At 40.2% G+C, this 15,126-nt stretch overlaps 1 protein-coding gene across 1 annotated transcript; it reads right to left on the bottom strand.

Annotated features, from left to right (window-relative positions):
* Window positions 1–3,621: 3,621 nt before the first annotated feature.
* Window positions 3,622–4,566, bottom strand: LOC144716737 (uncharacterized). Its single transcript, XM_078591973.1, has one exon. It carries the CDS (start codon window positions 4,427–4,429, stop codon window positions 3,677–3,679), a length of 753 nt encoding a protein of 250 aa, XP_078448099.1. The 5' UTR covers window positions 4,430–4,566; the 3' UTR covers window positions 3,622–3,676.
* Between the last annotated feature and the right edge of the window lie 10,560 nt (window positions 4,567–15,126).

The following is a 15,126-nucleotide window of genomic DNA, read 5'->3' as shown; positions in this document are numbered from 1 at the left end:
GGATATTTCTCTCTCTGGATCTCTCTCTCTCTCTCTCTCTGTGGATCTCTGGATATTTCTCTCTCTGGATATCTCTCTCTCTCTCAGGATCTCTGGATATTTCTCGCTCTGGATCTCTCTCCCTCTCTCTCTCTCTCTGGATATTTTTCTCTCTCTCTCTCTCTCTTGCTCTCGATCCCTCTCTATCTCTCTCTTTCTCTCTTGCTCTCTATCCTTCTGTATCCCTCTCTTTCTCTCTAACCCTCTCTATCCCTCTCTTTCTCTCTCTCCATCTCTCCCTCTCACTCTGTCTCAATTGCTCTCTCTCCATCTCTCCCTTTCACTCTGTCTCAATTGCTCTCTATCAATCTCTCTGTCTCTCTGTCTCTCTTGCTCTCTATCAATCTCTCTCTCTGTCTCTCTTGCTCTCTATCAATCTCTCTGTCTCTCTGTCTCTCTTGCTCTCTATTCCTCTCCCCCTATACTTATCTCTATGTTGCTCTCTAGCCCTCTCTCTCCCTATACCTATCTCTATAACTCTCTATCCCTCTCTCTCTCTTGCTCTTCGTTTCTCTCTCTCTCTCTTGCTCTTTGTCCCTCACTCTCGCTTGCTCTATATCTCTCTCTCGGTATATATACCTATCTCTACGTTGCTCTATATCTCTCTTTCTATTTATCTCTCTTTTGCTCGCTTTCTCTCTCTTCCCATACCTATCTCTCTCTGTCCCTATATCGACATATATCTTGGACTCCCTCCTCTCCTCTCTCCATAAATCTCTTCCTCCCAATTTCCTCTCTTCTCATCTCTATACCCATTTATATGTTGCTCTTTCCTCTCTCTCTATATATATCATTTCCAATCTAGCTATCTCATCCTACGTCTCTTACCCATCTCGTGCTCCCCTCCCACAATTGCCTCCGATAATCTCATGTTAACTCTTGCATCCTCTTTTCAACAACTTCATTTACTGTTCTCGTCATCACTGCTTTTTAGTTGTGTTGCACTTCTCTCTCTCCCTCTCTCTTCCGCCCTGGCTCTCTCACTCTCTCTCTCTCTCTTCCGGCTTTAGGTGGTTCGGATAAGTTACCGCGCGTAACCGCGCGTAACCGCGCGGCCAACACTTCTCATTTCTCAGAGTAAGAAAATGACCGCCGTCCATCTCGCAATGAAGTCATGATTATAACAGGTGGCGAGGTTCATATGGCTAATCCAGATGTCGTCTTCAGGGATGGAGATCCTCTGCTGTGTCTGCTTCTCCTTTGCTCGTTCCGCCAAGCCTATAAATACCCGCTTTCGTCGCAATTTTTATTGATCCGCTCGAACAGTAGAGAGATGTTCCTTCATCCACAGAGACCTTCACGTGTCTCGTGCAGCTTCGGCTATTCGCGTGGTACCCGACTTCATTGAGCCAGCTCTCTCTCTCTCTCTCTCTCTCTCTCACTCTCTCTCTCTCTGGACCTCTCTCTTGCTCTCTCTGTGACTCTCCCTCTCTCTGGACCTCTCTCTCTCTCCCTGTCGCTCTCTCTCTCTCTGGACCTCTCTCCCTCTCTAGACCTCTCTCTCTCTCTGTCCCTCTCTCTGTACCTCTCCCTCTCTCTAGACCTCTCTCTCTCTCTCTGTCTCTCCCTCTCTCTGGACCTCTCTCTCTCTGTGTCACTCCCTCTCTCTGTACCTCTCTCTCTCTCTGGACCTTTCTCTCTCTCTTTCTCTCTGTCGCTCCCTCTCCCTCTGGGCCTTTCTTTCTCTCTCTGTCGCTCCCTCTCTCTCTCTGTGTCTCTCACTCTCCCTGGACTTTTCTCTCGCTCTCTGTCTCTCCCTCTCTCTGGACCTCTCTCTTACCCTGTCGCTCCCTCTCTCTCTGGACCTCTTTCTCTCTCCCTGTCGCTCCCTCTCTCTCTCTCTGTCTCTCCCTCTATCTGGACCTTTCTCTCTCTCTGTCTCTCCCTCTATCTGGACCTTTCTCTCTCTCTGTCTCTCCCTCTCTCTGGACCTTTCTCTCTCTCTGTCTCTCCCTCTATCTGGACCTTTCTCTCTCTCTGTCTCTCCCTCTATCTGGACCTTTCTCTCTCTCTGTCTCTCTGTCACTCCTCTCTCTCTGTAGCTCCCTCTCTCTCTCTCTATGTCGCCCCCCCTCTCTCTCTGTCGCTCCTCTCTCTCTGGACCTCTCTTTCTCTCTTTCTCTGACGCTTCCTCTCTCTCTCTCTGGACCTCTCTCTGTCTCTGTCGCTCCTTATCTCTGTATTGCTCCCCTCCCTGGATCTCTCTCTCTCTCCCTCTCCCTTTTCTGTCGCTCTCTCTCTTTTTCTCTCGCTCTCTCTCTCTCTCTGTCGCTCCCTCTGTCCCTCTGTCCCTCTCTCTATCGCTCCCTTTCTCTCTGGACCCCTATCTCTCTCTGGGGCACTTCCTCTCTCTCTTTGTATATATCTCCCTGTCCCTCTCTCTGGACATCTCTCTCTCTCTGGGCCTCTCTCTCTCTCTCTCTCTCTCTCTCTCTCTCTCGGCCTCTCTCTCCCCATCGATATACTTATCTATCTAGGTCATTCGTTTGGTCGCAGGATCATGTCTCAGGATATCACCACGCTACCGGGCCTCCAAGGGCTTTAAGACCACTGTCTACTCGTTCGTGGAGCGTTACGCCGGAAAAGAAACATCTGCCATCGTCGCAGGTTTGCCCCAAACTCCATCTTTCTTCTGTCCGCCGCTCTTCTGTGTTGCACCGCCATGAATTTACAGTGATTGAAGCTCGGCGCCTCATCTTCGGACTGTCTATTGCTCTCGCTATTGCACCCAAATATGTCCCGCTCAGAAAGCCCAAGTAATTTCTCTTGACTTATCTAATTCCCCTTATCTCTCTCCCTCCATCTCTATCTCCCCATCTATCTCTCTCTTTCTCTCCATTGTTTCTAATAATTTGTGGGGTAGACGGAACGTTGGATTCAATTGTTTACGGGCCCATTCCATCCCACGTCCTCCCCACAATGGCCAACTCAAAAGGGAAAGAAGAGAATTCGCTCAACAACTCCGATCCTGAGCCTACTGTTGCCACTCAGCTTCTATCTCCTTCGCACAAAGAGAAAGAGAGCGACTGATCTGCAGCTGATTTGTCTCCCAGTGAAGAGACACAGAGAGAGACACGCGTCGGCTTTGAACTGGGTGACGATAAAGAATTAGTTCTCCAGTTATCCTCGCTTGATTCGGCATCTTCTTCGTCCATACGCCCAGCGCTTGTGCTGGACGCGGCGGCGGCGGATGGCTGTTCAGCGAAGCGGCAACATTTACCGAGAGCGGACGGCGATAAGCTGGCCTACAAACTACTCGTTCCAGCCCTACACCGCCGTTCCATATCAATAGCCTCGCTGGTTCTTTGTCAGTGGGCCAAGAGAACGACCCTTCGTTGGGCTCTAACATTGGCGACCTCGTAGTCGTTTTCTCAGCAGCCACCTGGCTCGGCCCAGGACAGAAGAGTACAGAAGAAGACCAAGCAGCGGAAGTCACTACGAGGAAGAAGACGATTCGCCGTTGCCTTTCCTGATGGCGAATAACGATGACTCAGCATTCGTCACGAGATTCCCTCCTTGCTTTCCTGTTTTGGGACTTCTCCGGCAAAGCACGGCCGAGGGATACCGCCGCATGGGAAATAATCGGAGAATGTAACCAAAGTTTCCATTTTTCGGCCCGGAATTACATGCGGTTTGTTCAGACCGCGTAGATGATGAGGAAGCAGGCGAGTATTGCCCTCTGGTCGAAGACGACGAGCTCCCCCTTGGCCCCCGAGACGGACTCAAACTCAGCGGCGGCGCCGCCGTGTTGCCCTCTCACGCGGCCGGCGATAACTCTGCTAAGAAGCATGGCCCGCCGCTTCCCCCCGGCGGCGCTCTCGTGGGCGCCGCCGCTGCCGGCGAAGGTCCGGATACCCGCGATCCCTTCCTCGTAGACTGGCCCCTCGCCGGCGCTATGGAAACGCATCATCTCGTTCCCGTTGGCCGCGCAGCGTGCGTCGTCCGCCCCGGCCTTAGCCCTTACTCCGTCCCGATACTCTTCGAATCGCGCGACCGTCTTCGCCGGATTGCGCACCTTGAACACCATCTCTACCGCCCCCGTGAAGGACGTCCCCTTCGGGCACCAGCTCGAGCTGAAGATTAACTCCACCACCCTGCGCGAAGAGTGGCCGACGGGGAGCTCCGCCAGCGCCGGGGAGGACGACGACGGCTCGCCGATGGGTCTGGCCCTGGTCCGGCTCTTAATGGGCCTCGGCACGGGCTGCTGCTTGGGGAAGACAGCGACGACGTCGCGCAGGGTCGAGCTGTGGCCGCAGCCCGACGCGAGAAGCGCTGGCGCCGGCGCTTGGCCAGCGCGGTGGCGCCGCCGCGGCGGCGGCGGGCTCGCGGGGTAGACGTCATCCGCGGCGGTGGACTTGCATCGCATCGACTTGACCCACCCGTTCACCATGGAAGAGAGAAGACGAGGGGACGCGATAAAATCTGAACCCGAGTTGTGGAGGATGGGGGCGTTATATCCTCGCTCCCTCTCTATCTCTCTCTCTCTCCTTGTTTCTCTCTCAATGGCACAACTCGGGAGTGGGCCGCGATTGAGATGGAAGAGAATAGACCGAGCAAGGAAAGAGAGGGTCATTTTATATCCTCTCTCTCTCTCTGTCTCGCTCTCTATCACTCTCTCTCTCTATCTATTTATCTATCTATCTCTCTCTTTCTCTCAATATCTGTGGCCGGTGGGCCGTGGAGGCGCGAGGGTGCGTCAAGACTTAGATCGAAGAGGATAGACACTCTAAGGAAAGAGAGGGTCGTCTTAAATCTTCTCTCTCTATCGCTCTCTCTTTCTCTAACACTCATTCTTATTTATCGTTCTCTCTCTTTCTCTATCATTCACAATCTCTCTACCGCTCTCTTCTCTATAACTCTATCGTTCTCTCTATCTCCCTCTCTCTCAAGCGTTCGAAGCCTGGAACGAAGCGTTTGGGATGTCACCTTCAGTGGCAATGTGGCCTGTGGGCCGTGGGGGTGCAAGAGTGCCGCGAGACGGAGATGCAAGGGGATAGACCGAGAAAGGAGAGAGTGGTTCGTTTTATTGTCTGTTTCTGACCAGTTACTGTAGCCATTTAACCTCCCCCCCGACTCTTTTAACTTGCGAATTGAATATTCCAAGAGGTCTTTCTCTATTTTACTGTGCTGTTCCATCGTCGTATCTCCTCCATTCAATGCGAGAATATTCAAAAATTAGTTTTTTTTGCCTCTTTTGTTGACGGTTCATGCTCGGTGGTGGGCAGTTGGGCTCGGAGAGCCTCTCTGTCTCCATCGCATGTCTATTTATGGCCATTTAACCCGTTGATTGCGCCTCTAATAACCTATTAGCATTTCATGCCGTGGGACGATTGCTTCGTTTAAAAAGTTTTTAACTTCCTTGGATATTTTATTTAATGTCGGTCATTCGTGTTGCCTCTTGAGTAATTTATTAGAACTTTTTTATCTTTTGTAATGTTGTGCGAAATTAACTTTATTAAAAAAAAATATTACGCAATGTCATCCAGATGATAATAATAAGTTCTCACATCCTTGTCCAGATGATATTAAAACTTTTGTCTTATAGTAATGGTGTCAATCCGTGCCTAGGCTTGGGCTACCCCTTGTAGCATTCCAATTAACTCAAATTATGACAGGTACGAGGAAACAGTATTTTCAATAACGTAAGGCTTTATGATAGTCACACCCTTCTTGCAGATTGGGGATCTTTGAACTAGCTGGGTCTCTCTACCTTTTGCATCAAACTTGCGATTACAAATTTGCTAAAATCAAATAATATTAACGTTAGAGGTTTCGATCACAACAGAGCAAGTCTAACTTTGAGTCAACTCATTAAACATATGAGATGCTAGAGGAATTAGTTTTAGGATTTATGTTTCAACAATGAATACTGAACCTTTTATCCAAAACATATATTTAATATCTCTTGAATTATAAAGATTCCTAGAATTTAACAAGAGACATTGGTAGTCAATATGATGATCAATATTTTGTGAGAAAACATACCGATCTAATAACTATATCAAATTATAAGACATATAAAACATTAAAATTTGAATAAACCATTTGACCAAAGTGTCTTCAGTTAATGATTAAGAGTGTTTTCGAGTGATTTATGAAATGCCAATATTTTAACATTGGATGAATCATCTTATCAACAAGAGATTTGGTGATTACTATAATTTCATCCCATAATATCTTGACCATATGGAGAAGTGATAAGTCCAAATTTAGGGTTTTATGTTGTTGTTTTAATTTATACTTAATCAACAACACTTTTAATGATTTTGCCCTAAATGCTTGTATAAAAAATAATGTACGGTAAGTAAGGGGTTGATCCACAATGAAGCACTAATTAAATTTCATATTTTTTTTGTAGGCTTAGAAATGAAAGAAATAAGTTCACAAGTAATTTATATTTTTTGTATTTTTAAAAAATTATTTCGAGCAGAAAGACAAGAGAATGATTAAAAATAGTTAAATGTGACTAAAATAATTTTATTTTATTTTAGAAAGGAGGAATATATATTTATTGGAATTATATTTCGAAGGTAAAAAATGACTAAAAGTGATTAACACTAAGAGCAGATATTTCCTAGAATTTATTTGAATGCTAAAAGACCTAGATTATAATAAAAATGATAAATACATATATATTTAATTTCAAGCAGACCGGCAGAAGTGGGCTGTGGGCCAAAGGGATTCTCTGGAGAGACCCAAACCTAGCCAAATTTTGTTGAAGTCCAGATAACGGAATGGGATGGAATCCCCTAAAAATAGACTAAAAAGAAATGGATTTGAATATGTAGGAAATAAAATGTGATTTTGGAAAGGTAAAAGGACAACTCTTTCTGGGGAAAATTTGAAGAAATTAGAGATAGCGTGTAAGGTTTAAAGAGAGAAATGTTGGGATCTTAAGAGAGAAAACCATAGAAAATGGGCATCTAGAGAGAGAAAGTGGCGTAAAAGAAATGAAAGATAGGGGATGATGATGAAAGTTTAGATCTAGGTTCCTAAAGTGCTGATGTTTGTGTCTCAAGCCCCAATGCCTCTACCTAAATCTGTATCCTTGCATTTTGCCAGGATCAGGCATTTTTATGCAAGAGAAAGATGAGCAAAGGAAGAACACTTCAAAACACTTACTTCAACCAGGATCTTAAAGAGCATTTTCTAGAAGTCTAGCCACCTCTAGAGCAAGTCCAGTGTGATCTAGAGAGAAACAAAAAGAAAATTTGTATCCACTGGACAACATGATGTAAAATGCCATTTATCTTTTCCTATTTTCTCTCATTATCATTCATCCCTTTTTTCCCATTGGTTGGCTTTGAATTTCTGAAATATATTAATCTGAAATTCATGCTCCTCATTAAAATGGAATTTAAAGGAGATTGTGAAGGGATCCATGATGTGGCCCGCACCTCTCTAACTCTTCTTATGTATCCCAAAACTGAAGTTGCTCCAATTTGGCCGAATATCCCAAATAAATAGCTCTAAAAATCACATGGAATGCTCCAGCCCTTTGTGTTTTCTATAAATTTCTGCAGCAGTAGAACTTGAAAATATTCATAAGTAATAAAAACATTCTTGACATGAAATTCATGCATGGTTAGTTAAAAATACCAAAAATGTGTGTAAAGTGGTATTTGTGGTGAAATTTAGAAATAGAAATATTCAGATAATCATATTTAATAACATGATAAATTAAATATTTAAATTATTAAATTCATATAAAATGAAATTAATTATATACATACTTATCATGTTATCAAGCAGAATGAATAATTTTGTCTCATTTTTTTTCCTCTCACATTTTATTTTTTGGATAAGGTAATATGAAAGTTGTAAATGTATGTGTAGAGCCTGAAATTCATTAAAGTTGTAAAGGACAATATATTAAATATGAAATGCCTAATGAATTTTGGGTAAATTTTTTAAATATGTTTAATACATCTCAATTGTTTGCAATTATACACATTATCATTATGTTGAATAATATGATGACCTGATATGGGATAAAATACGATACAGTCTCCATAGGTTTGAGTGAGTTAACTCTAATTGCTATTTTGAATGATTTTCAGGTGGAGGAAAGGTTGTCCAAATTTATTTGTACATATGCCAGGAATTTTAAAATTATTGGGTTCTGCTGCTATGATTGACATGATCCCAATATGATTTTGTGAAGCAAAAGAGAAATAAAAACAATACAAACATTTAAAACAAATGAAAACCCCTTCTTGAATCACCTTTGTAGACAACAATTCTATCATCTATTGGTTCCTCAAGTGAGGTGTGTTGTGTTTCTGAGTATCCAGCTTCTAGACATGTTAGCTACATCCTTGACACATTGAATCTCCTCCTCCATATTGATGATCCCCGTTATCAACCCATCATCGTCATTTTGCTGTTTCAATCACATCGAGTGTGGAAGGGAGACAAAGGGAGATGGAAGGACAAGTACCTAAAGAATTCTAGCTGGGTTGAGTTTTGTTTAGATCCTTCTCCTATTTATACTTTATTGGAATATTCCATAAAAAATAATAAACCTTTAATGTATCTTCCATCATCCAAAAGACCATATGCATGTGACACTAAAGGCCCATGTATCTATCTCATTAACAACTCCAATCCCAATAATCTTTATCCCTCGACCTAACTATTTTCAATGACATCATGTAGATTAATTAATCACATATTGATCTAGCCCACTCGATAGTTAAGTTTCTCAAACGTTGGAAGTTACAAGCAACGTGTAATTTTTAGAAGTAATTTCATATATTTCATCGAATACTTTTATTTAAATGATAATAAATGTATTTCAGTATAGCTTCTAGTGATTTATTACAACTTTAGAATGATGTTCTGTTTTTTTATTTGATGGTACTTTAACATAATTTTATGACATTAATTTAATGAATAAATTAATTTATAAGTCAAAAACATATTTTATATTTATTCAATAATTTCTAGAATCATATTATGATTTTATGGATTCCTAGTATTTTTTAAAGAATTTCAGATGTTAAAGTTATGAAGAAAAAATTTATAAGCCAAATAACATAAATTTCAATTTCTTTAATTTTTAATTTTTAACAAATTCCTAGAATTTTTTGTCACGTTAGCAATTCGCCACATGGGTCAAATTATAGTGAACTCAGATGGCTTAGATTGCTCCATCTTCAAACATTGATATCTAACAAACTAAAAGGAGTTTGGGGCTGAAATCTGAGGGTAGTTCTAACTTTAGCTCCTCTATCCATCAACCATCATTAGAAGAAGGGGTCCTTAGATTTTGTTACTAACTACAGTTACCACTGTCACTTGCTCATTCAAAATCTCGTTGTGGTCTATTCTTGCGGTCTCAGAGTGAAGGATTGAAGGAATGACATTAAGATCAAGACACATGAAGAAAAAACATCACTTGGCATGTTGGGCACATGAGGACGAGTTTATTTTGATTATCACCTTTTTCCCAACTCTCATCTTTGTCCTTTATTTACAATTTGTTGAGTTAGTCTATAAATTTTCTGGAAACTTTTGTCATTAAATTTGTAATTATATGATTTTATAATTTGAAATACATATTTACTCATAAATTTAGGGCCTTCATTTAATTTAATATTAACTTTATAATATTTTTAACCCTTTATTCTTGCAACGCTACGTTTTGCCATTTGATTTCTTGAAAGGTGACAAACCAAGGTTTGGGTTAATGATTGGAGACATCCAATCAGTTACCTAAACCATTATGGGATCATGATAAGCAATGCCATAGTGGAATTTAATGTTAACATTTTCATTTTACCTTTTTCAAGCGCAGGGCGACGTGACTGAATAAAAAAGACATTTCTTTTTTCAAAAAAATGTAATTAGAAAAATATTACCTTTTCCACTCTCTCTCTCTCTCCTGATTGTTCAAATATAGCAATTTCTGATGATATGTGATGCGACAATGCATATGTGATGTTCTCTCATTGGACAATCAATGAGAGGATGCTGACATGGCGCACGCTGATGCAGTGCCATGTCACACGTCCTTGGCTATTTAAATATTATATCATTATTCCTTCTTTTTTGTCTTTTCCCAAGGCGACATATGGTGCGATGAGAACCATTGAAAGTGGACGATGAGGAATAAGCTGAGCCTATCTTCAAATTAAATGGCAGGATGAGACAAAACCCTAACCAACGACATGACGGCATTGAGGAGAACAAGAATAGAGAAAACTTTTGATTAAATTTACTACCAGGAACCTTCCAACTTCAAGGCTTGACATGTGACAATCCAAAACTCTGGTTGAGCTGAAATTTTAAGGGTAGCTTTGTCTTTATATCCTCGATCTTTGGAAAACTCTTTAAGCTTCCTTCCTCCTAGAGAGATAGATTGAAAGAAAGTGAAAAATTAAAGGTCCATCAAGGGTGTGTTGGTGTCTCTAGTGCTTGGAGTGAGGCACTAGACGAGTGGGGAGGTTGATCTACATAAGGAAGAGGCCTTGATCCTGGCGTAACATAGGTATCTAAGGTTAGCCTCTTACCTTGCATTGATTGCACTTAAACTCATTTAGGTAGTTCATTTATCATCAACATCCACCACTTCCATCCATCATCCACACTCATCCTCATCCGTTATCATCCCTATCTACCCTTTTCTATCAACCACTTCAAGTGTCACTTATGCTTTCACGATCCCGTCTCATCTTTCCATCCTCCTATATTATAAACCCTAACTCATGAAATCCAACATTGGATAACTCTTATTATTCATTCCCATCTTGTCTCACCTCACCGCTTCATGACTCCTCATTCTCTAGCTCTGACTCATTTGATAGCGATCCACTACTAGTACTCTACTCGTTCCATCTTCTTAAATCACTACTAATATTGTTATTACTATCTTCGCGCATTCACTACCTCGTACACTATATGTAATCCTTGTCACCTTCGCGAATTCACCCGATAGAGAGGGCTCTTTTCCTAATATCCGTTCACTATGGGGACAATACCCTTGTTCATCATTAACTAGTTAAATTATTTTACGAGTAAAGGTTGTAAATATTGTTGATTAAACTCAAGTTTACAATGACATAATTTTACCCCTACCTTTGATTTTATCAGGCTCCTTTATGACCCAAAGGACAATTACTATTCTCTTCTACTTTCTGGATTATTTCTTTAGTTTTATCCCCATAGTTCATCATAAATGTCCTCCCATCAGATTCATCCAAGAGGTTTATAGCTGCATTGTCGTAGATGTTTTTTGAGCTACTCATCACCATCCCCTATGTAGTGAGGATACAATCTACTGTAGTCCTTCATCCTCTAAAAAAATAATAGAAGGTATCACTATGTATTTATGTCATTTCATAAACCACTTTTCTCAAAGCATTAATCATTGGCACAGAGTAGTATTTTTTAAAGAATTCATTTTACATTACTCTCCTACTGTTGTACCCTAGATCAAGATTTACATATCTCGTTTTCTCTATCCTTGATGATAAATGAAACAATTTTCTTCTTCAATGTATCTAGTGGGGGAATATAAAATTTGGTTTATCTGACACATCATTGTGGATAATTCCTAACGCTTGCATGATTGTTCCAAAGGTGGTGCATGGAATACATGAAAATCATTTATGAAGTGTGACTCACTTTTCAACATTATTTTTACTCTAATGTTATGTTTAATGTTTTTCTGTACTATGAACCATAGTTATGGAACAATCAATGAACCTCTTCCGCTTGTGAATTTATTGTTCTTTCTAGTGTTGAACTGTTGGTGGAGATCCTAGGCTAGCTCCCTTAGAAGGTATGGAAGATGGAGGTTAAGGTAAAAAATACTGAGTGAAGAGTTATTTTATTTGATCTCTTATGTCATTATTGATTGATGTCATGTGGACTAAAAACTCATCACACTCCAATGCTTCGTTTATGTCTATTAATAATTTTTTGTTTATTATTATAATATAATGTTTATGATGCTTATTCAAATAATACTAGAGACAAATGTTGAAATATCATGAAATAATATAACAATGCATATTCCTAATCATATGATCAGTTTTCCTGATCCTATAGCCATTAATGTGGATACACTTAGGATAGTTAGTGGGTATTCTTTGGGGAAAGAGTTAACTAAATCGATCTGAGTGAATCCCTGAATTTTATTATACCAACTTTCAATCATGATAGTTCATGTCATGGTAGTTGTGTCTTGATATTAAAATACTCTAATCATGTGATTCTAATCTAATCATGTAGCAAGAAGTCTAGAAACATGATTGTGTGGTCAAGATGAGATTTTCCACAAGAGGAGATTGCATCAAGGAAGCATATATTTTTAAATCCATGGGCAATGTAGTATAAATATTAGAGAAGGTGTAGTTCAATATTTTTACTCCCATTTGAATGACCTATAAAGCTTTGATGATGAATAATAGCCAATGTCATTTAGAAGTCTTGCACAAGTGAAGCATTATACCTACAAATAACTGATGAAGTAAAGGTTCCATGAGATACTTGACATACCTTTTTGTATCTTATTGAGTGTGAGGTAAAACCTAGCCCCCCATCTGATGGTAATTTAACCTATCAGTTGGTTTCAATCAAAATGCTGAATTAATTAATCTATATATTACAATAACTTATCTATAAGGTTTAAAAAATAGGGTTTTGGGCTCATTAGAATATTAGCTAGATTGATACATGGGGCTAGACAGTGAATATACTCTAATTTCAGGAAATATTGATGAATCAAAATTTATACATGAAATAGTATATATTTTAAAACCTTTTTTAGCCTCATTTATTCATATTATCCTCACATGTAGGGCAAATTTACAAGTCATGGATTAATTGGACCATTATGATAAAAACAAACATTTTATTAGGATTTTTACATATTTTACATTGATACATACAACATTACATTCAATTTTGTATTTTTCTCAAGGTTTATATGCACAATTGCATGAGTTGATTCTTCTGATATTGGACAATTTTGACATTTGCTTTTAGCTTCACTTGGTGTTGGATTGAAGAGAGAATAGAAGGATCATGGTCAAACAGCCCGTGATCTTTAGAAAAGAAGAAACAAATATGATTGGGCTTTGACCTAACTTGACTCAAAGCACATGTCATAAACAACCAACTTAAAAATAGGTTTTGATCTCGATTATCTGAACTTCTTAAGTAACATCAGACAACATGTGTTTTTGATGGTTATATATGTGGCCGTCAAGCCAATCACATATTCCATATCTAGTTCCATGTTTATTGATAGAACATATTCATTATAGTGCACATGTGATACTTTTCATCAAGTCCATGACTAGATGATTGGATTTAGTGAATCATAATGATATAATATACAGAGATAACAAGTCTTAAAACATATGTTCTAAACATTCCTATTCAAAGGATTCATGAGAAATACATCAAAGTATCCAAATAAAATAACACTATCTAGACTCACTCATATGATGAGTATGGCCAGTCTCGTAGACATTAGTGTGGAGACATTAAGGATAGTTAGTGGGTGCACTTTACTAGAAAGAGTTCATTGAATTGATATGTAAAAATCCCTAAATCGTATTATATCAAATTGTCAATCAGATTGATTCATGTCACGATTATGTAAGTGATCCTTAGATTTGAGACACTAAAGATGTATTGTGGACAGATAGTTGCACTTTGACTATGACCAATGAGTCTCTAATTATGGGGTTCTAAAAAATATTAGTTTTTTACATTAAGAAGTTCATGAACACAATTGAGTGGTCAATATGGGATCCATGCCCTTGGTATACGAGGAGACAACTCAAGGAAAATGATGTAATAAAGACCTTGGCCAAGATAGTGAAGTATCAGAGAAGCGTTCTCAGACAATTTTTGAATGCATCTATACTAACTCGAATGACAGATTAGGGTTTGACAATTGACCATACCCTTAATCGTCCTTGGAGGATCAAGTGGATGAGAGACTATACATACACGATAACCGATGACAAACATGTTCCATGAGTATGTCGATACACACTCCTTTGTATATTTTAGAGCACGAGGTGTAGATTAGTTCCCCATGGGTTAGAGACTCAACCTATCGATTGGGTTAAATCAATGCAACATTAATATAAGGATATAGTTAATTGATTTGTAAGGCCAATAAAGGTTTTTGGGTCATTAGAGTCATTTACTAGACTGGTCATGGGCCTAGAGGGTCACACTCAAATGGTCTTTCAAACGTCAGAAGGTATACTTAAGTTTGACAGTTTTATGAAAAATATCCACTTAGTATAAATAAGGGAATTCACTAAAAAAATTCACCCATGCCACAATTATTTGGGGGCCTTCACCTTCTTCTCCCTTCTCTCCACAACACCCCTCCACTTCTGATGTAATGGAGAACATAGGAATGACGATGACGGAGGTTGAACAGAGCTCATCAAGGGCAGAGGAGATTCAATGTGCCAAGGATCACATGGATACGTCTAGAGGCTGCACACATGAGAAGTTCCACATGACTCATTTGATGATCGAAGGAATCACATATGTGATATGTGTTGAGGTGATTCATTTCAATGTTTTATTCATGTCTTTATGATTCCATTAGGCCTAATCCACTATCTTTCTCTCTCTCTCTCTCTCTTTTATCCCACATGGATTAATTCTTTAATCCTACCGTCATTAGCCTATATTACGGCATGTAATCCTCTTTTATTGAAATAAAAAGGAATACAATCATTCTCTCTTTTCCACACGGTATCAGAGCATCGATTGATCGTAAAAATTAAAAAAAAATTTGGTAAAAACCGGTGTCAGTTCCTACGCTCTTCCAATGTCGACTTCTCTCTCGAGTGCCGCTTGTCCTTCCACTGCCGACTGTCCTCCTCAAAAATCATCCTCCTCTCCGGCCTCTCCTCTCTAGCTCGATCAAGTGACCGTGTCTCCTCACCCTCCTCCTCCTTGCCGGTCGTAGGATCGCCCTGCGAAAGCTCCTTGGCTGCGCGCCGCTTCTCTTGTGGTCCCATCGCAGCCTCCGCGGCCTCCCACGGCCTATGTTGAGACCTCTTGAGGGCCCCCTTGCGTCTCCATCGTGGCTGCTTCCTCGGC

The sequence above is a fragment of the Wolffia australiana genome, chromosome 2 (assembly GCF_029677425.1).
Source record: "Wolffia australiana isolate 7733 chromosome 2, ASM2967742v1".
In the NCBI taxonomy this organism is placed as follows: domain Eukaryota; kingdom Viridiplantae; phylum Streptophyta; class Magnoliopsida; order Alismatales; family Araceae; genus Wolffia; species Wolffia australiana.
The sequence above is the reverse complement of the archived record's forward strand: the minus strand, read 5'-3'. Positions and strand labels throughout refer to the sequence as shown.